Source organism: Prionailurus viverrinus, chromosome C2, assembly GCF_022837055.1.
Source record: "Prionailurus viverrinus isolate Anna chromosome C2, UM_Priviv_1.0, whole genome shotgun sequence".
NCBI lineage: Eukaryota > Metazoa > Chordata > Mammalia > Carnivora > Felidae > Prionailurus > Prionailurus viverrinus.
The window spans coordinates 5,692,805-5,716,860 of NC_062569.1; the positions used below are offsets into that span (position 1 = coordinate 5,692,805).

Below are 24,056 nucleotides of genomic sequence, written 5' to 3' on the forward strand. Positions count from 1 at the left end.
GAGGCCAGCCTCAGCCTGATCCCGCAGAGGAGCTCTGGGGCATCAGGTGCACACAGAATTGTCTCACCTTTAATCAAGGGAGCATCCCCTTTTCTACCCCCGTGGCAGTCCCTCATTGCCAGTGAGGAGGAGTGGAGGGCATAAAGCCCATTTTATGACGTGGCTCCCATCCAACCAAGGACATTTCTCTGTAAGAAGTAGCTGCGAGCTTATGCAGCTTGGGGATGGGTGCTCCAGCCCCGCAAAGGTCCTGTCCTCCCTTTCCATCCACGGTCAGCCGTTTGTGTCACCTCCGCAGTTCTTATCCTAAGGCTGACTTAAAAAATTCGTGACAGTCCCCATTGCCTACAGAATTGAATGAAAGGCCTTCACCTGGTTCTCAGGTCCTGCCGCCTGGTTCTAGCCCGCTTTCCCCTCCCTGTCTGCAGCCCCTCCCTGCCCCTCACCCTGTGTTCTTGCCCCTTCTCAGGTGGTGCCCGTGGTGGTAGCAGTGAGATGATGGTGATGATGGTAATGCAGGTGCCACCGGCTTTTCCTGAGTGCCAGGAGCTCTCCATGGTGCTCAACATGTATGGTCTCCAGTCTTCGCAACAGTCCTGCCAGGTGGACTGTGTCACCCCATTCTACATTCCGTAAAAAGCAGGTTCGGAGAGACGGAGTAACCAATGTCGCACAGTCTGTAGGAGATGGAGCTGGGACTCCCTCAGACCTGGGACATCTTATGTCAGTGTCCTTGATCTCCACCTCGTCTGATGCCTCCGTTCCCAGGCATGCGGTGGTCTATGAGACCTCCAAACCATCTCCCCCAGCTGCCATGAAAGACCTCTTTCCCATTCCTCCATCGGCCTGCTCAACTTCTAGTTTTTCTTCCAGAGTCACCTCGTCTCCAAGAACTCTTGGTACCCCCACTCACGCCCGACTCTGGGCCCAAAGCAATTCCTTTTCATCAGATTCCCACAGTTCCTGAGCGGGCACCTTCCCCTCTGCATCACGGCCGCTTGCTCACACCCTCCTGCCTGCCTCCTCTCTGCTTCCCTACGCCTAAAAAGGTGCCTGGCACAGGCCCACGGCAACCAAGTGTTGGCCGAAGGCAAACGGCTGACGTGCCTCAGGAGGGTCAACCACAATGTCCACGCACCCTTCCGCCCCTCTGCCATACACACCTGTCATCCCTGGCCCTGGAGGATCCCTGAGTGCCATGTCCTGGCCGTGGCTGCCACCTGCTACCTTGTCAGACAAGAGCATGCTCGGTGCTGTCCAAGAGACACTGCAAACTCGAGGCAGAGCTGACGTCCAGTTCCCACACCCATGCTTACCAACCGTGAGTTAGCTCACCCCAGAACTATTAGCACCCCTATTTCCTCCCAACATTGCTAGCAACGTAATGACAGCTGTTCAGGCAGGAGTTGAAGAGGGGAAACGTTCTTATGATTAAAATGTGTTGTTCAATGCTAAGACGCATCCCAGCTTCAGAAACTTTAAATTGGAGGTGAGGGAGAGTCCTTAAAGTCAAGGAAAGACAGCAGGAGAAGACAGAAAATAATCAAGTGCCAGACTGGGTCATGAGGACACTGGGGTTCTGGGGGGCCGTGGCCAGAGGGCTGACATCGTCAAGGGAAGTCTCACAGAAGGAGCAGCCTTGAGCTGGGCCTCGAAGGATGGAATCCTGTTCGGTGGGGAAAAGGGCAGTGCAGACGTGGGAACCACGTCCCCACGTCCTTCACCTAACAGGAAGAGACCACCGAGTGGCAGCGCAAAGGCCACTTTTCACTCTGGTGACCCCAGAGCGTCTTTCCTGATATGATGACTGAGGCCGACACACCAAGGGGCTACAGGACTGATGGCTGAGATGATGTGGGAGAAGGGTCGTGGAGCAGGAAAACCTTGGGTGCCTGGGTGGCTCAGTCGTTAAGCATCTGACTTTGGCTCAGGTCATGATCTCATGGTTTGTGAGTTCAAGCCCCACCCTGGGTGAGCTGGAGCCCTGCTTCAGGTGAATCCCACTTCTCTCTCTTTCTCTCTCTCTCTCTCTCTCTCTCTCTCTCTCTCTCTCTCTCTCTGCCCCTTGTTCACTTGCACCCCCCCTCAAGAAAAAAAAAACCTGCCTGGGTCAGCTATGCTTGTTTTTCTTTCATGGTTTACATTTTTAGCATTTTCTTTTGTGTTTCTTAGTCACCTACAAATACCTTTACAAGCCACTATGGGAGCTTGGGGATAGGAGATGGGAAGAGAGAATTAAGAGAGGAAGGGCAGGGCAGTAGATTAGAGGCCAAAATTTGGTTGCCCCTGGAGGACACATAGGCTGGATAATCTCTATGTTGGGCCAATTTCCTCTGTTTTCATTTAGCCGCCAAATGATGTGTGTAATTATCTATGATGTAGTTAACATGTCTCTTTGCAAAGAATGTTACACAAGGATGTGACACGCTCTTAAAAGATTATTTCCAAATTGTCTAACGGTCTAATCCCCCACTAGCATATTTTGGAATGGATGCAGAGAAGAAATGAAAATCACAGAACATACAAATCAGCTAGATAAGCAGCACCCTCCCCCCCCCACACCCATACAGAAACTCTCAAACACAAGAGCAAACCATTTCCAGATATCCAGCTAGACGTTGTTTTATCTTTGACAAGGAAAAAGCATCAGCAGGTTATGTGCTTTTCATAGATAATGTATGCAGATATGTCCATTGCAGAGTCATTGATGGCTTCCTGAGCACAGATGCTTCAGAGAATCCTACGTCCCAGACTAATAACATTGTTTCCATAAGATATTATATATAAACTAATATGTGGTCATAATTAAAATCTCTAATCTCATTGAGAAACTTTCAGAAATAAGACGTACTGATTTGCTCACCACTTATTTCCTTCTCTTGTGACAGCATTATTGGAGTTCGTTGAATTCAGCTGTTTTTCAGAGCTCCGTCTAGTCTGTGTTTATAAACTGTACTCGCCCAAAGATACAGCTTTGTCTCTTCTCAGGGTGAATCTCGTCTCATGAGATTCTTGTAGTCGCTTGTGCTTTTCATAAAGTTTTGTTTAAAATTTTTCTCTGGAACTTTTTCCTTCAGCTTTAATTTAAATTTTTGTTTGTTTGTTTTTAAATTTATAGGACTCTAAGTGAAACACTTGGCCTCAGTTTATTCTCTCATAAAATGGGAAATCGGTTCTGGCTACATGTGGAGTTTATAATAAGAATTCATTTTGTAACAGAGTGGGTTTTTTAAACTCTTTTTTTGAAGTTGCCACTTAAAAATCATGATAAAAATAGTAGCCACAGGCATGCCGGGGTGACTCAGTTGGTTGAGCATCCAACTTTGACTCAGGTCATGATCTCCCAGTTCATGAGTTTGAGCCCCGTGTGGGGCTCATCAGTGTCAGCGCGGAGCCTGCTTCTGATCCGCTGTCCCCCCTCTCTCTCTGCCCCTCCCCTGCTTGCAAGCTCTCTCTCAAAAATAGATAAAACATTAAAAAAAATAGTAGCCACAAATAAAGGGGATGCTCCACCTCCCAGGAGGTGGCTCAGTTGGTTGAGCATCTGACTCTTGATTTCAGCTCAGGTCACAATCTCAGGGTTGGAGGATTGAGCCCTATGTCGGGCTCCACACTAAGGATGGAGCTTGCTTAAGATTCTCTCTCTCCCTCTGCCCCCCTCTGCTCGTGTTCTCTCTCTCTCTCTCTCTCTCTCTCTCTCTCTCTCTCTCTCAAATTAAAATAAAAAAGCACTTACTGCTCAACTACAGTGTGCTAGGGATTGTGTTAGGTTTTTATATAATTGTAGAAATTCGTGTATCATTATAAATGTTATTCCTTTCATTGTGGCCTCTTACCTTTCTGAATATTCTATCCGTTTTCCTCTCCATGCTTCAGTTTGGATATTTTCTGTTGACTTATAGTCTGGATCCCTGGTCTTCCGCTTTGTCTAGTGCACAGTTGAGTATACCCTCTCTTGCCTTCACCACTGTCTTCTGCTTGGATTCCGCCTCTCATAGTCCCGTAGAGCTGTGGGCTCAGCCAGTGCCTTGGGAGTAAATATGGTGTCCAATATCAGCCTTGGTGTGCTTCCCTTCTCTTTGGGGTCTTGGCCCTCAAGTCCAGGCGGCCTTAGTAGTGCTTGGCTTTCAGGTTTTATCTTCACAGACTCATACAACTCAGCTCAGAAACTCGGCCTCTTGGCCACTACTTCACATTCGCTTTCTTTGCTTCCCATCTGCCGCCGCCTCCAGATCCGTACACAGTGTAAGGGGTCCCCTCACTGTCCTTGCCTTCTTGTTGGGACCCTAGACTCTGAGGTCCTGCCTCTCTTCATAGTTCCCTAGTACCTTTAAACAGGTGTGTGTGTGTGTGTGTGTGTGTGTGTGTGTGTGTGTGTGTGTTTGTGTGTGTGTGTGAGCGATCCAGCTTTTCTAGTTGTTACCTGTATTGAGGGTAGATCTGCAGTGTTACTCTATTATTATGAGAAATGTGAAATCCTCACCTTGCTTTTAAAAGAATCTTCAAGCAGGCACCTGGGTGGCTCAGTCGGTTAAGCATCTGACTCTTGGTTTTCAGCTCAGATCATGATCTCATGGTCGTGAGATGGAGTGGTGAGCCTGCTTGGGATTCTCTCTGTCCCTCTCTCTGCCCCTCCCCGCTTGTGTTCTCTCTCTCTCAAAATAAATACATAAACTAAAAAATTTTTAAAAAATTAATAGGAAAGAATCTTCAAGCTAATGAGAATTTTAAACTGTTATAACATTTGACTGCCATTTTAATCATTATGATCAAGGACATAAAAAGTATTCCACTTTGGGGCTTTCTCATTCCTGGACCTGCCTGCGAGGCTGTCACGGGCAGAAGTAGAGCTGAGCATAGGCAGAAATAGGGAGAAAGGATACAGGAAAGGGACCAAAAAAAAAAAAATCACATGTTTGGAAAAAAAAAATACCAAGGCCTCTTTAAAAAACACTTAGAGGGTTTTTCCGAAACCAATTATCTGGCTTAATGCTAGTGGCTTAGTTGCTGACCTTCTGTGTTATTTGCCCATTTAAAGTGAGGCCAGCCCTTCCTGTTTTCATTTAGCTGACCCCTGCAGCTGGGGGGGGGGGTTCCCCCAGACAGTAGTGCGTGTCCTCTTTTGGGCAGGTCGGTGGGGTCTTGTGACTTGATACTAATTACACTCCCCCGTGAAAAGTCTAGGATTCTACAAATAAAAGAGACAGAGACTTTGAGGTCTCTGACAGCTGCCTCTGTGCCCCAGGGTAACAGGGCAGGGCACCGCCTCTCCTGTAGAAACCCCGGGGGTGGGTGGCACCTGCCCATCATGGGCTTCCCCTGCTGGATTTCCCACCTGAGTTACTTGTATTTCATTTTCAAGCAAGGTAACGGGTTAGAAGGAGAAGCCTGAGGGAGTCTCCAGGAAGGAACGGGAGTCCATAGGAAGGCATCTCGCTCTGAGGCCCTCACTCCCTCTTGTCCGCAGACCTTGCGAGGCCCCTTGGCCCTCTCCAGGGGCCCCAGGAGAATGTATTGACAAGTGAGGCGAGCTGAGGAAGGAAGAGGACCTAGTCCAAAGGAGAGTAGAACCCGTCCCTGGAAAGATGGGTGGGTGGGCTATCTTATAGGCAAAGGGCCTGTGTGGGTCTGTCCAGGGAAGGCTGACCCTGGACACTGGGGCAGGGGGACAGTTTTGGGGGAGGAAAAAGGAGGTACCATGTTTTGGCCCAAATCAGTATAGTTGGGGAGATTCCTCGTGGAGTTCGAGTCTGGAGACAGGAAGGGGATTTCTGTGCCGTAGCAAAGCCCAGTATGTCTACACCCAAGCTCAACGCACCCTTGTCCCGCTGGTACCGTGATGCTGACTGATACGTGTCTGTGCACTGGTGCAAGCTGAACGCTAGGGCGTCCATAACTCTTGATGGAAGAGACGTCGTCCCCATAGCCAGTCCCCAGTCCCATCTCCTCTTCCTCCCAAGTCACCTTCCCGTCCCTCCCCTTTGTTCTGTCACCACTGCTGTGTCCTGGCACAGGCCTTCGTGATCTCTCCTCCGAAGCCCAATGGCAGCCTCCTCCTACCCTGCTTACACCCAGGCCTACCCCCATCGGTCTTCTTCCGTGCTACAGCTGGAGGGATCTTTATAGAACACAGCTTCCTCCAGCCTCCTTCCTGGCCTCCCTGCCTCCCACCTATCAATGCAAGACACCAGAGGGGTTCTTCTCTAACACGGCCGCTAGCCTCATCTTACCCTCTTCCCAGTCCTTCCCAGCTCTCAGGATGAAGTCAGCACAACCTGTGAGGCCCCCTGAGAGCCAGTCTCTGCTTCAGCCTCTTCTCTCCCTACTCCTGCCCACAAGCCTGACTTTCCCACCTTTGGGAGTCAGTTGCGATCCATTGGACACCCGTGTCCCCTCCACCCTGCCGGACCGCCCATGCTTCCTGCCTGCTCTCTGGGATGATGTGGTTCTGTCTTAGAGCTGAGCCAAGGGTATCTCCTCTGGGCAGCCTTCCAACCCACCGGCCGAATGAGATGTCCCCCATTTGTGTCCCCACAGCGTCTTCTGTTTTGTGCATGTTACACTAGCTTGTCATCATCGCTTGCCTGTTTCCCCAAAGGTCTTTTACGTCGGTCTCCCTTGGGCCCAGAACGTTGCCTGGCATCTCGTAAGCACCCAATAGATTTCAAATTGAGCGTATGGTAAGTCCCCTGCAAAACGAAAGCCACCGCAGATTCTGCCGCGAGTCCGGGTGTGGTCTCCACGCAGCTCCTTCAGCTCTTCAAGCTTCAGGGGCCCCTGTAGAATTTTAGCGTGAAAAGGTAGATTCTTAGGCCTTTTGGCCTGTCAGATAAGTTCAACTTTAGAAGCTTCAGTTCGTAGTGGTGGTTTTTTTGTTTGGTTTGGTTTTTTTTTTTTAAGCAGCAAAATGTCAGCGATTACAGTCCGTGCCAGAAAGCTAAGCCTCCTCTATGCTAAGGAATTCTTCCGCTAATTGCAGTGCTGATCTGCGGGAAGCTTCCAGAAATGAAAAGGAAACCACCAAGTGTTACTGCTCCTTTTCCTTTGCAGCTCAGATAAAACAAACACAGCGTGGGAGGGCCGGGGTCCTCTGGGGGGGGGGGGGGGTGTTGGCTCCATTCAAAATGCAGGACCCTCCTCTGCCTCCACCCACGGCTCCGTGTGGTTTTGTTCCCTTCGGCCCAGAGCTACCGGGACATGTAAAAAGAGCCGCTTTCCAAATGTCTTAGTTAAAACAGGTTCGTGCAATCAGTGCCAGAGCATCTGGATGTTGGAGTTCGTTACTCACCCCGAATAAGCCACACCATGAGTAAGGTTTCCCCCCACGGTGAGCCAGGCTCAAGGGCCACGCGCGGCGAGGAGCAGCGGCACTCGCTTGCAGACCCCCCGTTTCCTACTTGCCGCTTGTTCACACTCATCCTGGTGTGAGAAACATCCCCCACCCCTGCCCTGTGTGCTCTTAACGGATGACTTCTTAGGGTGATGTCCGAACCTAAAGCAGTTGGGATAACTTTTTTTTTTTAATCTTTATTTATTTTCGAGAGAGAGAGAGAGTGCCAGTGGGGGAGGGGCAGAGAGCGGGGGAGACACAGAATCAGAAGCAGGCTCCAGGCTCCGAGCTGTCAGCACAGAGCCCGACGCAGGGCTCGAACCCTCGGACCGTGAGATCATGACCTGAGCCGAAGTTGGCTGCTTAACCGACTGAGCCACCCAGGCGCCCCGGGATAACTTTTAAATAGTATTTTAGAAACTTCAGGGAAAGCAGTTTTGCTTCTGGTTCTAAGAAGGAGTCTGGCTCTAGCACTAATTGCTAGCTTTGGGGTGGAGCGCAGTTTATTTGAGCTCCTGAGCCTCTGTTGCCTCATCTATAAAATGGGAGCAATCATCTACCAAGATCAGGTGTTACGCAGGTTAAGTAAAATAACATCTTGGCCAGTCTCTGGAATACATGCATTTGGTAGCCAGGAAATGATGAGTGATGTCTGTCTCCCCCACCCCCGGATTCAACCTTTCCCCCAAGAATAAAAGCATAGGAACCAACTTATTTCAACATGAAGAATTTAAAAAAAAAATTTTTTTTCAACGTTTATTTATTTTTGGGACAGAGAGAGACAGAGCATGAACGGGGGAGGGGCAGAGAGAGAGGGAGACACAGAATCAGAAACAGGCTCCAGGCCCCGAGCCATCAGCCCAGAGCCTGACGCGGGGCTCAAACTCACGGACCGCGAGATCGTGACCTGGCTGAAGTCGGACGCTTAACCGACTGCGCCACCCAGGCGCCCCTCAACATGAAGAATTTAAGTCCAAACCCTGAAGATAGTCAACCTTTAAAAACACCACTAAAGCATTTATTTGTAAAACCATTCAGTTGGCACTCATCTGTTATTCTCCCACCTCCAACAGTCCTTAAATTCTGCTTAACAGAGTCCGCAAAGGCAGAAGAGATCTGGTTCCCAGGTGTGTGTTTTGCTCCCGGAAGGGACATGTATTAAAGATCTGTTCGTAAAATCTGAAGTCGGACGGAATTTGCTGGAAGCAGTTTATCCAAAAGTCTTCCCCATCACGCTCCTGGAGAGGTCCTATATTTTGTGTATGCTGAACGATTGAATCTGTTCCCGGCTGTGTTTTCTGAACGCAAATAGAAATTGTCTGCAGGTCCCCCACCCACAGAGTCATTCATCTGTGCCCCTCTGTCCTGTCCCCATGCTCCACAGTGAGCAGCCACAGGTGTGGCCACATCTGGCTCCCTGCCCCACACCGCCCTGGCTTGGGTACCACCCCCTTTCCTGGGTGTGCGTAAGGTTTCTCCTCTGCCCTCCAGTGTCCCTGAGTGTCCGCTCCACAGACGACCTTACCCTTTTTCAGAGGCAGTCACAACAAAGACAGGAGGAAACAAAGCAGAATAAAAACCCTCTTTGACTTTCCTTAACCTGGTATCTCCCCCTCCCCTCCTCCAACTTGTTTGGTCACAGACGCTTTTATCTTTTCCCCTCCTAGGGGACTGAGGTTAGTAGACCCCATCTTGGAGAAGGATGGGCCGTCGCCCATTCGCTTGTTAAAGCAGATTTGAGGACACATGTTGGTCAGTAAGGGCATCCATAGAACACGCCCTGTGCTATGAGAAAACAGGCACCACGGCCCTCCATCCTGACTGGACCGTCTCCAGGACCCATGCGAAGCACAGAAAACAAACCGCAGGATGCCACCAGGGTCCGATTTGCCTGCGTACGCCTAGACTGGACGAATATGCAAAAACTGACTGGCGTATCTGCCTCTGGAGAGGGCTTCTGGGTATCAGGGAGGGGTGGGAGCAGGCTCCTCGCTGTGCACTTCTTGGGAGCTTTAGAACTTTCTGCTGTTTCGAACACAGCTCCGATCTGTTTGAAATTCCACCAAACTTCGCACAGACAGTGGTGTGTGGGAATCCTTGGCTCTGCTGACGGCCCCGTGGTTGGCTTCTGCCCACTTGCCCAGCTTCTCTCAGTCCCTGGCAGGGCCACTCTTCTCCTCTGCTGGCTCCCCGCATGCTGGCCCTCACGGGGGACTACCTACCTCTCCGGGAACCCAGAGACCCCCGGAGATGGTGACGCCTTGTGCCAAAAGGCCAAGAACTGCGGGCTTGAACAGATGTGACTCAAAAATCCTTGTCAGCCTTGTGGTCTGGGGGACTTATCCTTGTATCTTCCTTTTCCTTTTTTCCGTATGATGGAGGATGAGAGGGCCTAGTTCACAGGGCTTGGGCCTGTTGCTCATCTGTCTAGAACACTTGCCACAGTGCCAGGCATCTTGTAGGTGTTCATTTATATTTGCTTCCTTTCCTTCCTTCCTTTCCTTCCTTCCTTCCTTCCTTCCTTCCTTCCTTTCCTTCTTCCCTTCCCTTCCCTTCCCTTCCCTTCCCTTCCCTTCCCTTCCCTTCGCTTCCCTTCCCTTCCCTTCCCTTCTTCCCTTCCCTTCCCTTCCCTTCCCTTCCCTCCCCTTCCCTTCGCTTCCCTCCCCTCCCCTCCCCTCCCCTCCCCTCCCCTCCCCTCCCCTCCCCTTCCCTTCCCTTCCCTGTTGTGACCACCAAACTGTCCTTCCTTTGGGTCTTCAAGCCCTTCGATTTCAAAGGCCAGAAGTTAAGACTTTCAATCCTGACTCCACTGACAACCAACCCTGGGAAGACCCTAGGCCCCCCAGTATCATTGGATTTCCTGCCCCGGCACAAGAGCCATATTTATGTCAATACAAAAGGCCTTTGGTCACCAAAACGCCACGGATGCAAAGGGTTAGCCTGCAGTGGCGCACAGACGCTCTCCCGCCCGTCAGCTGGCTTCTAAGAATATTTGGAAGACGAGTGAGGTAATGCATTCCATATGCTAAAGAGAAAGACGATTTAGCACTGTGCACGGTAGAGTGGGGACGGCCCCACTGGGTCACAAGGTGACCTTGGATGAGACATTCCCTGCTTTTGGTCCCAGTTACCTCATCTAAAAGGTGCGAGCAGTAAAATCTTCCCTCGCAAGGGTGGCTGTGAGGACCATGTGAGGCCATCCATGTGGAAGGCCTCCGTAAACTGTGAAATGCTCCGCACGTGTCGGCCAGTATTAGCGGTTAACGCGCGTGCTTGTTTATTGTTTCAGCGGAGAGTTCAGGACGTCATCAGTCCCATCGTGTTTGAAGCTGCCTACAGCCTGGGTGAGCACGTGACCGGAGACGAGGAGAGGGAGCTGCCGCCTCTGACACCAGTGCTCCGCTGGAAAAAGGGACAGAAGATTGCCCAGAAGAATCAGGTCAGAACCTTGAAGCTCTGGACCGGGGCCCGGGGTGGCAGGTGCCTGTGGTGGAAGTTGTGGCCCTGGCGGACTGTGGCAAGGGCACACCCCCTCTCTGCGCCTCTCTTTCCTGATCTGCAAAATGGTAGAACACATGTTTTGTGGGGGTCCTTCTAACAGCCACATGATTTAAACGCATTGAGGGAGTATTCCTCATAATCCCTTCGAGGCCATGAACTGGTTCCTTGGCCCCTGAACCTGACACTTGTTCCTAGACTGTTTCCAGAGCCCAGATCACACAGTAGGTGCTCGCTAAATGTTTTGTTGGTGAGGGCATGAGTGACGTGAAGAAGCAAGAGCATCATCTTGTCGGGGTGCCGGAGGCTCAGTGGGTTGAGCGTCCGACTTCGGCTCGGGTCACGATCTCACGGTTCATGAGTTCGAACGCCGTGTCGGGCTCTGTGCTGACAGCTCAGAGCCTGGAGCCTGCTTCAGATTCTATGTCGCTCTCTCTCTCTGCCCCTACCCCTGCTCGCATGTGCATGCTCTCTCTCTCAAAAATAATTTTAAGGGGCGCCTGGGTGGCGCAGTCGGTTAAGCGTCCGACTTCAGCCAGGTCACGATCTCGCGGTCCGGGAGTTCGAGCCCCGCGTCAGGCTCTGGGCTGATGGCTCAGAGCCTGGAGCCTGTTTCCGATTCTGTGTCTCCCTCTCTCTCTGCCCCTCCCCCGTTCATGCTCTGTCTCTCTCTGTCCCAAAAATAAATAAACGTTGAAAAAAAAATTAAAAAAAAAAAAAAAAAAAAAAAAAAAAAAAAATAATTTTAAAGAATTAAAAAAAAAACAACAAGAAAACATCATCTTGTAGAACCAGCGGTTGAGTTAGAAATTTTCAACCCAAGCATCGCTGGATGGCCCAAGCACTGCAAGTGCGGGTGGGCCACCCATCCCGTCGGGTACTCATCAGATTCTGCTGTGTGGAACAGAGCTTCAGAGCAATGTCGGGTGCGGACCCTACAAGCAGGAGCGAGCCTGTGAACTGATTCTGTACTGCAGCGCGGCCCGTCTGCCCTGAGCCATCCGTGAGATGAGCATCGCTGTCTACTACACAGGAAATATGCAAGGAATCTGGTCCCAAATCTGTTTTAAATCTTCCCTCAACATCCAAGATCACCACAGATCCAGGACGTTGGTGGGGAGAAGGTCAGGCAAAACTGCTTCTTGGTGAAACCAGACTCCTGTGCAGGTGGGAGCAAAGCTGTGGAACCGCACGCTGCCCCCCTCCCCCGCCAACCGCTCTGAGCTCAGGGGAAAACTAGCACGTCAGTGAGCCATGCCTTGCAGACTAGAGCTGTGAACAGAGCCACAGAGAAGTGTCAGGCTTGAGATGTCCATCCAGATGTTCAGTTCAGTGGTGAGGTTTTTAGCAAGGCATCCCAATTCTCTACCAAAGTACCTCCCACGTGATCTTGGGTCAGGTTCCCTAGAAGCAGAGCCTGAGGCAGGCATTTGGGGGCACATGGTCTGATGAGGCTGTGTTCTTAGGAGAAGCTGAAGGAAGGGATGGAAGTGGAAGGGACGGAGCAAGGATCTGGCCTCAGCTAGTCTAGCCTCAGCTGGGGAACTCGGGAGCACAAATTACACCAACAGGTTGTCTTCTCAGGGCAGGAGGGGCTGGCCTTTTGTACCCCTTGTTAGTCAACCATCGGCTGGCTGGCTGGTGTAGAAGCGGAGCGTAGGTCTTCTTGAAGGAGATTCTCTTCAGCTTTGGACAGTTCTCTGTGGAAGAATGGGGGGGTGAGCCGTTAGCTGCCTACACTGCCGTCAGCAGAGGGACAGGTAGCAGTTGTACAGGGATGTGAGCAGGGCGCCCAGCGCCCGCAACACATATGCATACAACCTGCTGGCAACTCTGACTTTTCAGGTTCTCCTTTTGATTTCAAACACGAACTTCTTTCAAAACACAAGGACCCTGGAAGGTGGCTGGTTATTAACACTTGGAGCAGGCTGGGGACTCGGTAAATTGGCCCGATCAAAGCCAGTGATGCAGGGACAGCTTATTAAAGTGCTGTTCTTGGTCACTTCTGGTTCAAGATGGCTGACCAAGTATGTATGTTCATGGTTCCTGAGACCCCAATACAGTGATTAAATACGAGTAAATAGGGACAGGGAGGAAAACACTGTGGGGGAAGGGGCAGCAGCCAATGAGAGGGTCTGTTAATTTTCTGCAGTGAGGGAAGAAGATGAAAGAGTGTTGGTGGGTGAACCTTGAACCATACATAGAGAGGCTGGGTGCCCGTCTACCCAGGGATCCAGAACGCTGCAGCCATGGCCAGGGCAGTGGTTTACAGAAGGGTACCAGAGTGACAGGTGGGACTGAACAGGGAAGGGAGGTATTAAGTGAAGTTTAGTAAGTGGAAGAGTTGACCCCTGTCCTTGTCCCCATGTACTTGAGACATTCAGAGTAGCATGCAACCAGGCATTTTCTTCTCTAAAGAATTTAACAAATTGCTTGAGATAGTGTGGCTAGCTCCCCACAGGAAAGCCTTGCTTCTTCTGGCATTTAGAGGCTCCGATGTAAGCCTCCTACCATTCGTCCCCAGATTGTCTAATCAGCCCTTTGGCCTTATTCCTAAATACAAATGGACCACCAATGAAGATTGGAGGGGGCGATGTGGCACATTGAGAAGAAGAAAAAGACCAAAATGAACAACAGAATAGCTGACTTAGAAGGAAATAGGTTGTTCGGGGAATAGAAGAGATTATATAACCTTAAAAACCACCTTAAAATGTATGTAATTAACGCAAGGAGATTTCAGAATATATTCTGTCCGTTAGGAAATGGTTGGAATTTTTTCTTTAAAGGGAAGAAACAGAAAAAAGAAAAGTTTCCTAAAAATTAACTATATGGTTGCAGAGGCAAAAATTTTGTAGGATTAGAAGATAATGGAAAGAAATCCCCCAGTAAGCAGAGCTAAAAGACAAATAGAAGAGAGAGCTAAATTATCAATTTAAAAGGTCCTAGATTCAAATAATAGGAATACCAGAAAAGGTAAACAGAGAAAAATTTAAAAGTTATAAGAGAGACAAAAGAATAAAATTTCCCAGAGTTAAAGGGAAACATTTTTTTTTAATTCAAAGGTCTCCCCAACTTACAAGCAGGATAAACCAAAAATATTCTAGATATAATTTCTAAGATATTTGCAATGTCACTGCTACTAAGATTTAAGGAAACTTCTAAATGCTTCCAGGCTAGAGAGTTCAGGATTGGGGGGGGGGGGAGTGGATATATGTCCACTTACAACATTATTGGAATCATACATACTAAACAGACCATCAGACTCCTGATTGGCAAGATTACAAGCCAGAATATGGTGAAATAAGGCTTCAGAGTGCTGAGAGAAAGTGATTTGAGACTGGAATTTTATACTTAGCCTAACAATAAAGTATGAGGTTGGAATACAGTAATTTTTCAGATAAGCAAGAACCAGATAGTTTATCTCCCTAGGAACCCTTCCAAGGAAATAACTCTAGATGCACTCCAACAAAACAAAAGGGTAACAGCAAATTTAAAAACTAATTGACCAAATTAGAACAGGGGATCAGTGAACTTCAGGGAGAATGAAGCCGGCAATAGACAGAATAACAGAACGTAGCAAAACTTAAGATACAGTATAGATTAAATAAATTGCTTCTCAAATAAGAAAAATAAAGGCAATCGAAAACTCTCAGAAAAACAGAAATTTGGTCAATGTGTCATGGTTGAAACATAAAATGTCATGGGACTTTGAACAAGTAGAAGAGTATAAGGAAGAGAAGGACTTTGATACTAGAAATATTCTCCCCGAAGTGGAAGTTGAGCATTTGCACCTGTTGAGCCTGTTGCAGAGTTGAGCTTTGCACCCATAGAAAAGTGTATGTAATCATGACACTTGTCTCGGTTCTAATGTGAACAATCATGTAGCCATAAAATTAGGATTATTTATTGATTTTCGGTTACAGTATAAAATGTAAATGTCATTAAATTTGACTGCCCAGAGGTCAAAACAGAATGATGATCGAAGTTCTCTTAACATCTTAATCTTTTAAATCAGAGAGTCGAGAGGTGGTGCAAAACTTGACAAAGTGAGAGCTAGCTATTTACGACTTAAAATTACAGAGGTCATAGCGGAGTACTACCTCTTAAACTGTGGTTGCTGAACCAGCCATGTCAGCCTCTTTGGGGATCTCGTGAGAAACGAAAATTCTTGGGCCCCACCCCAGACCCACTGAATCAGAAACTCATGGGGGAGGCCCCAACAATCCGTGCTTTGACAAGCTGACCAGGTGATTCTAAGGCAGCTGGGGTCTGAGAAGCCATGCAACAGAGGAGCTAAGAGTAATGATTTGCCTGTCTGCCTGTGAAAATTAGGAAGGCAGAGGAGAGGGGGCAATCGTGTGAGATAAGTTCCTGTCCATCATGGCGAGAATTCAGTAAGAAAATGTCTAAATCTGACTAATCATCAAAAGAAACACGTGGTCGTGTGGCAACATGTGGTTGCCCCTGGACAGCAGGACTTGGTCCAGGGAGGTGTGTGGCAGGGGGATCATTATTTTTTCTGAACCATGTGATTCTTCGATTGAAATGAAAATGAAAGAAAAATATTGTTCTTAGCTTGGAGAGATTGTGCAGGAGTCTGAGAAATATTCTGGGAGAGTGATCCTTGCTTTTTCTCCTTTCCCTGATTAGGTGGGAGGGGGACTAATTGAATGATCATCCTCCATGTGTCTTCCAGATGTTGGCTCGGTTTGCGGGGGGGGGGGGGGGGTGGCGGTGGCGGAGATTCTGAGAGCTAGGCCCGCTCCAGCGGACAGAGCTGTGTTTCAGCCCACGTATGCGTATATGACAGTTCCACAAAGAGCATCTGGCCTCTCCATAGGGAGGAATAATCTCATGGGAGCTCTTTAAGTCATGTTGCCAGAGAACATTAGGGCTTAAATACTGCAGTCTCTTTAACTAAAAGGCACCGAGCCCATGTAGGTACACAGGATTGTGCAGCAGCGTGAACTGAACCCTAGTGATTCTTTGGAGTCAGGGCCTGCCCTCACGGACGGTCTCATTCAGGTGGTAACCGCACAGACGTGTAGAACCTGGAGACAGTGATGAAGCATGTGCAGTTCAGGCTTTCTGATGGATCTGCAGTGTTTTGCAGTGAGTGGGACAGAGCCTCCCCTCTGCTGGGTGAAGAACAGTGTTGGAAGAGTCTGGGCTGTGGGATAAGGGCCAGGCTGTGGGGTGACGAGTGAAGTTGCCACCAGTGCCAAGAACTGACTGGGATTCTGGGACCTCTGCAGGCCTCGGTAGGACATTCAGCCTGTTGAGCATACACTTTCCTTAAACATTTAAGGAAAGCAGAGACCTACTTCTCGTCAGGGGATACTCAATACAAAAGCAAGCAACAAGAATACCAAAACACAACTTGGGGCGCCTGGGTGGCTCAGTCGGTTGAGCATCCAACTTTGGCTCAGGTCACGATCTCAAGGTCTGTGAGTTCGAGCCCCACGTCGGGCTCTGTGCTGACAGCTCGGGGCCTGGAGCCTGCTTCCCATTCTGTGTCTCCCTCTCTCTCTGCCCCTCCCTCGCTCATGCTCTGTCTCTCTCTCTCTCTCTCTCTCTCAAAAATAAATAAACATTTAAAACAAAATTTAAAAAAACAACTTGTTTTATCCCTTAACCAGAAGCATATTTAAAAGGACTATAAATCCAAGAGCAATTCAGTCATTTGAATGTCTATTTCATGTAAGACCTTGATAAAAAGATAGAAGATTGCTGGGGTGCCTGGGTGGCTCAGTTAGTTAAGCATCTAACTGGATTTTGGATCAGGTCATGATCTCATGTTCATGGGATCGAGCCCCACATTGGGCTCTGCACTGACAGCATGAAGCCTGCTTGGAATTCTCTCTGTCCCTCCCCCACTCATTCTCTCTCCCTCTCTCTCTCTCTCTCTCCCTCCCCCCCACCCCCCTCTGTCTCTCTCAAAATAAATAAAACAAAACTTAAAAAATGATAAGACATTGCTACCTTCAGTGGACTTACAGGACAGGAATAACTTGTACAGAGCAGACAATGAGATTCAGATGAGTGTGCGTGAGTGTTTCATTCCAGAGACTATTTCCAGCTGAGGAGACCGTGTTCTGTGGGGAAAAGGAGAATTGGCTGGAGCCTTAAGGAAGAAGTAGGATTTGGACACTCAGAGCTGGAGGGGTTTGACAGACTAACCGAGAAGGAGGGACTGATGGATGCTGACGGTCTTCCACATGGTTGAACGTCTAGTGTCAGGGACGGAGGACGAGCTGTGAAGACGGGGGCTCCTTGTTCACTGGCCGTGGAGCTGGACTTGATTCTGCAGGGGACAGGAGACCATTACATCTTTCTGAGTGCAGGGAGATCAGAGGCGTGCCTCGGGGAGACTGGTTGGCCTGGGTTCGGGGGAGCACCTGGGAGCTCTCACGGTAGCCCCGGGAAGGCTTTGCAGGTGGGTTGTCGGAAGTTCGGTGTGATAGACCCAGAGAGTTTTCTCACTAATGGCTCCCAGTTGGTCTCACCTGCTGAAACAGTATGGCACTAAATGAAAGGATCCTGCAAGGCCCTAGTTGGCCTGTGTGCTGGGTATCTTTCCCCTTCAGGTGGCTATACCAGTGGCTATGACAGAGACCCTGTCTTCAAACCCTCTGCACAGAGTAAAGCTTTAAAAACTATGATGGCACTCATGCTTCCTCAGGAGGCCCCCAAAGACCTGGCTGCGGCTGGACTTCCAGGTTGCCCACTGTGTAGACAGAATGGCCCCGGAGATGTCTACACCCTTATTCCTGGAACCTGTGACTACGATAAACTACACGGCAGAGGGGACTTTGCAGGTGTAATTAAGGTTGTGGGCGCTCCTGGGTTATCCAGCGGGGCCCCATCTTTCTCCAGCTGGAGGCAGAGGAAGGAGGTCAGGGAGATGGAAGAGAAGGAGTCAGATGTGAAGCATGAGAAGGACGTGACAGGCCACGGTTGGTTTTGAAGATGGAGGGGCGGTTTGAAAAGGAATGTGGGGAACCTGCAGGGGCCACGAGAGGCCCCCGGTTAGGGTCAGCAAGGAAAGCAGGACCTCAGTCTTACGGCCCCAGGGAACTGAATTCTGCCAACGACCCGAGGAAGCCCGGGAGCAGCTTGTCCCCCAGAACCTCCAGATAAGGGCCCAGCCAGGCGACACCTGGATTTTGGCCCCGTGAAACCCACAGCGGAGAAACCGGCCGAGCCCTACAGAGCTGTGAGATACGAAGTCTGTCTTGTTTTAAGTTGAGCTAATTCATATCTGCAGCGGTGGAGAATGAACGTGTCCTACACCCCAGAGAACCCCAGGCCTTCTTTCTTCCCCTGGCTTCCCTGGGGAAGGGGCGCAGTCTCTGGAGTGAGATCAGGGGCCCAGGCCCAAGCAGAGTATTCTCCCAGGGCAAGTCACTTACCTCCTGAGAGCCCTGTTTAGCACCTGTCACTTGGGGTGTCATCTGCTCTGCCTCCCTGTGGGGTTCTGTGTAATCACAGGCGAGAAGCATTGAAATGGTAAGGCATTATCAGACTCTGCTCCCTCCCCTCCCCTCCCCTCCCCTCCCCTTCCTCTCTGCTTGGGCTGTGTCCAGTTGCAGCTAGTCTGTGAGTAGTTTCCCTGGGTGAGACGCAGTGGCACCGTCTAAGGGCTCTGGCTGCTTCTTCACGTGGACCTCTTGTGGTCTTCATGACTGGTCCTTGGCTGTCAGGCCCAGAGATGCCCTTGCCTTAGAGGGGATGGTATGGGGATGACCTATCCAGCCGGAACCTGAGAGCTGGCTCTCCCAGCACGAGCCTCTGTCCTCCAACTCTGCTGCCACTAATCTAGTCCAGGCCACCACCATTTCTCACCTGGACCAGGTCATTCTCTGCATAAGGCCTACCACTCCCTGCCCTCCAACTCTCCTCTGCCCTTAGAAGACTCAGGGGCACCTGGGTGGCTCGGTCAGTTAAGCATCCAACTTCAGCCCAGGTCACGATCTCGCGGTCCGTGAGGTCGAGCCCCGCGTCGGGCCCTGTGCGGACAGCTCGGAGCCTGGAGCCCGCTTCGGATTCTGCGTCTCCTTGTCTCTCTGCCCCTCCCCCACTTACGCTTGTTCTCATTCTCTCTCTTTCTCAAGAATAAATGAACATTAAAAGGAAGAAGAAGAACGTCATCCGGACCCATATTAAGGTCCACAGACCCTGCACAGTGGGGCCCTGGCCTCTCCAGTGTCATGCAATGCTAGCTCCACATCACACGCCAACCACCCCCAGACTCTCCAACCCCTTTGCTGCTTCAGGCCCTTTGCACATGCCGATACCACTTCTAGAAAGCTCTTACTATGTCTTTCTCACAGCCCGTTCTTCACGCTTCAGGTCTCCGCTTACCTGTCACCTCCTCAGAGAACCGTTCTCCAACTACCTGTATGCCCTGACCTAACTATTTGATTCCTCTATGAAACCTGTCCCAATTTATTACTACTTTGTCTAATTGCTTTTCTGTCTCCCTCACTTGAGTGGAGGCTCAAGAGGGCAGGGGTCTATTTTACCTCATCGTCTGCTGATCCCTAGTACCTAGCACAGGGCCTGGATCAGTGGGCGCTCAGCAAACGTATCTCGGTGGACAGCCTCTGAAAGAACGCAAGGCCGGGTCATCCCGCGGAGGTTGGACATCCTATCAGAGTTTCTTCACTGACACGTGGAGCAAAGCTGTGTCACTTTGGAAAACGCGCTTTCTGACCTCTCTGGGGATTCCGGTCAGGCAGGAGAACATGGCGTGTGCTGTAGGGAGATTCACCTAACAACCATAGTACGTTCGTGCACGTGTGGATGTCCTTCCCAAGAAACAAGATGGAGGAAATACACCCAGTAAAAGAAGAGGCATCGCCTGTGTTGAGAATAACTCACTTTGTCACCTTTCAAGTGAAAAGTGAGCTGCTTTACTCCCACGTTAATTTTTAATTCTGCTGAAGCCGTAGACTTTGGGCCTCCATTGTACTGGAAATCGTCACCATCTGTCCCCCCACCCCTCACCCTAGACCCCTCAGCGCCTGTGTGTGTGGAAACAGAGCCCATGCCTGTGAGAACTCACTGTTTGTTCAGCCTGGACGTGAGGTAATACTTTCCCAGGTGAGGTGCCCAGACGCGTCGAAATGCCAGCTCTGAGGTTTATTTTCGTTATCATGTATGAAGTCTCTGCAGAACGGTGGAAAGCTGGGTGGTTCGGAGGGTGGAAGAGAGAGGGCATGTCACCGCAGACATCGGAGCCAGACAGGTGTCAGGGACCATCCAATCTCGGGGGGCAGATTAGGCACCTGGATTCAGGGGAGCAGTTTGGCCCAGCGGAGGAGGAGAAGGGGGGGCGGTTAAAGGAAGAAGTTTCCACCCCATCCCTCTTCCAACCAGATCAGCCCCGCTTTTGCAAGCATCAGCTGCTTGGCACAGCTTCTGGGCAATCTTTTCAGAAAGGGCACCGTAGTGAAACACGTGTGAAAGCCATCTACTTCAAGTGTGTGTGAGGCAGACAGGTAGTTCAGCCCCCACCGACCGCGGAAGCCTGGCTACCTCCCTGTGTCTCTGGCTTCTCCTCCAGGGTCAACCCCGAAAGCAGAGGAGAGGGGACTCCCGTCTCTCAAAGGCTGGGTTGTCCCCAGGAGTGACCTGTTCCATCTGCAAAATTTCTTCCTTGGCACTTCCTCTTTGCAACTCATGGAAGGAGCCTCTCCTGACCCTCCCAAACTCTTTGTAGGGGAAAACAGTGGGGTTTTTTTTCCCCAAATCTTCAGGCCTGTCGGGTTTTCTTTCTTCCATTCTGCCTAACGTAAAGCCTCGCCCGCAAGCCTGCGGAGTGTATATAAACGAACGAGGGCGCGTGTCCAGTGGACGGTCTCTGGCAGAGGAGGAAACGTCCACCCCTCCCTTGTTCTCTCCTACGGTGTTTGAGGAAGTCAGAGGCCAGGCATTTGCTCAGAGTCCCACCTGGGGCCCCACCGAGGTGAGGCTCTCGTGAGCGCGTGGGGATCGGTCTTACTAGCAGCCTGTCTAGTTTGAGGGTATCCTTCGCACCCCCCGCTGCCTGCCTGCGTCTGGCTCCGCAGCTTTGAGAAATAACGGCTAGCATAGCCTTCCTTTGCTCTGACGGCACGAGCACCTTTATTGCCGGCTCTGTTTTCTGCCTCTGGTGACTGATTAGTAGGAACCGTTTTAAAAAATAATAAGTGAAGCCTAGAACACAAAAGATTCCTGGGTAAACATCAAGGGTGAGAGCATTTCTGGTCCTGGGAGGCAGAAGGTCCCTAGAAGCAAGTTTATGGCTGATACTAAAAGTCAGAGGTTGGGGCGCCTGGGTGGCTCAGTCGGTTGAGCGTCCGACTCTTGATTTCGGCTTGAGTCGTACTCTCACGGTTCATGAGTTCGAGCCCCGAGTCGGGCTTGCTGCTGTCAACTCAGAGCCTGTTCGGATCCTCTGTCCCCTTGTTCTCCGTCCGCCACCCCCCCCCCGGGAAATAAATAAAAATTAAAAAAAAAAACAACCCTGAATTTGGTCAAGGACAGCCTTTAGTGACTCATGTTAAAAAAAAAAAAAAAAGTCGGAGGTTGTAAGGGGATGTGAAATGTGGCCTGTAAAAGACCACCCAGCCCCAGGCAGTCCTGGAATCCAGGTGAGTCCAGATCCCATTTGCAGTCCCAGGTGGGCCAGCTCAGCTCTCCACTCCGTTGTTCACAGGGGTTGACCTGGATCGTGGAAAGGCTGTCTTGAGGCAGAGGGGACTGTTCTGCGAGGTACGGGGCCATGGAGCAAACCAAAGGATGCCCTCAGACAGAACTCAGCCACCTCCAGGTTTTGCGTAAAGCAAAACTCGCTCTGTGTCTGTGTCTGTGTTTCGAGGAAAACCAATAGAGTATTTGTTGTCCTGCGATTTTAAAATCTAAAAGGACAGTCAGTACAGACCCTGAGCTAGAAGGAGTTCCTCCACTTTAATTTTATGACGTCTTTGTCGTTCACTTGGTCCTTTGGACGTGCTATCTTTTTAGAAAGCAACTCTGTCTGTGTGACCTGATTGTAAATACCAGGCAGTGAGACATCTCCCTTCTTCATCCGGGCACAGGGCTGAACAGAGAAATCTCTGGGACTACCCAGAGCCCTTACAGTGTGTCACATTAAAGACAGTGCTGGATTCTGGAAAAAGAGCCCGCTGAAACGGAATCGGGAAGAGAAACCTTTTGCACTCCCGGTTTTTTAACACGGTACCAGGTGCCGCGGGTTGCAGACATGATTCACATGTGGCCAGGGCCTCCGGGAGCTTCTGTAAAACTGTGGGAGGAAGAGAAGTTCCGAAATGTTCCTCCTATCATCCAGGCAGAGACCCTTTGCAAAGCCACGTTGCCCATCAGGAAATGCCTCGCTCACATTAGCTTAAAAATGGTCTTCTTGTTTGGTCCCCTTGGGGTGGGATCTCACAAGCATGTATTCCCACCCAGTCCAGTTGTCCCAGTTTTCTCAGGCCTCAGCATGGATGTGGTTGCCACAGCAACCCTGTAAACAGTATGTATCTGTGTCAATGATTATATTTATATATCTTAAAGCAAATATCACCCAAGTCCAAGAAATTGACTCTCCTGTGAACACGACAGCTGGAACAGGCAAAGAATCCTGCTTCCTATTACATCAGAAGGGAAGATTTTTTTCCAGTGCAGATTTGAGTAGGAGAAATGGGCACCCCAAGGCTGGAGCATCTAGACCAATGTCCTGTCTGAAGTCGGCCTTGGCCAGGACAGCCGTTGAGCTGCCAGCCCCGAGTCACACATCCAGGGCTGCCTTGGCCTCGGTGGCCACGGCATTGGGAAGAAAGCACTCCCAGCTCCAGCCTCTGTACTCTGGCTCAGAGAGAAATGTAACTTCAGCCGGGTTCATTGTATTTTTTTTTTTTTTCTGGCCCGAAGGGAATGAGGAAACCAATAGCCAAATAAATATTCTAGAATAGGAGGCCACGAACTATAGCCTGCAGGCCAACTCTGGTCTGCTGCCTGCTTTTATAAATAAAGTTTTATTGAGACACGGCCACGCCTGTTTCTTTACATATTGCATATGGCTGCTTTCATGCCACTAGGTGCGACAGAGACCAGGTGGCTCACAAGGCCAAAAGTAGTTACTAGATGGCCTTTACAGAAAAAGTCTGCCAACCCTGTTCGAAACGAAGCAGAGTAAGGATTTGGGGAGAAGCTGGATAAAGGATTTGAAAAAGAAAACTGTTCTCCTGAGAGACCAGGGTGAGGAAGGAGCCAACAAGGAAATCTAGTCCTTGGGGCTGAAGAGGCCACTGGATGTCTAGTCTACAAGTCACCAGAGTCTGAGGCAGGAAACAGCTTTCTCCTGAGAGAAAGGATTTGCCTCCTTTAACCCGAGAGAAATGAGAGACGATGGCTCCTCAGATCTGATTGTATTTTCCAGAAAGGTTCTTCCAGGTAGAGACATTGGCCCAGCTTTGCCAACCTGTAGGTGGAGGCTGGAGGGAGGCGGGAGAGACTGCATCCAAGCCGGCGGGGGATTTGTCCGATTCGAACAGCAAGCTTGTGTTTGCCCGGAAGACTAGGGAGATGGGGGGAAAAGTGGGCAGAGGAATTTCTTCGGAGGCCCTGGTTGGCGCTGGGGTCGTTCCTGAGAGGGAAATTGGGAGTTTGGCCCATTGGCTTCACAGGGAACCTGTACGCTTTGTACTTAGTAAAGGAGAAGTAGTTTTTACTTGCTTCTGGAAACTCAGTGTTGCCAGTTGGCATTCTAAGGCTTCAGTCTGCCCCTGTTCTGTCCCGGGACATGCTTTTCAGTTCCTCAGGAAACAAAATGGTTGTTTGCCCAGAGAGACAAATCCAGGTCCAGAGTTGAATCTGAGATTCCACTTCAGCCTCCCTGCTGCGTGAGGCAGGTGTTTGATCCCTCGGTCTTTACTGCTCTACCTCTAAGACAAGTGCATCCCCAGCTTGGGAGGGTCTTTGCCTAAAGCCTTGGCTTATTTTCCTTTTATGACTGTGGAAATTGAGTCCTGGCTAATGTCTAAGCTGGTACTTTATCTTCTCAGTATAGGTTGTCCTTAATTTTAGCGGGTGAGTGTAAGCGATTGCATAACGTGTGTGTATACGTGTATGTGTGTATGTAAGTATACATACCCCTGCGTGTGTATGCATATCTATCTATTTATGGAAGACTCAGTTCTTGTCTTTATTGGATGGAAATTTAGCAGCACTGGAAGACTCC

General features: G+C 50.0%; 1 protein-coding gene across 5 annotated transcripts in view; it reads left to right on the plus strand.

Annotated features, from left to right (window-relative positions):
* The window catches only part of ITGA9 (integrin subunit alpha 9), a 368,133-nt gene that overhangs the window by 162,161 nt on the left and 181,916 nt on the right, over nt 1-24,056 (plus strand). For all 5 annotated transcript variants that reach the window (XR_007155622.1, XR_007155623.1, XM_047875114.1 and 2 more), the window contains exon 16: nt 10,620-10,769. Coding sequence is in view for 3 of the 5 variants with exons in the window: in XM_047875114.1 (XP_047731070.1) it covers nt 10,620-10,769 (150 nt within the window). In the remaining 2 variants the exon portion in view is untranslated. The remainder of the gene's footprint in view (nt 1-10,619; nt 10,770-24,056) is intronic.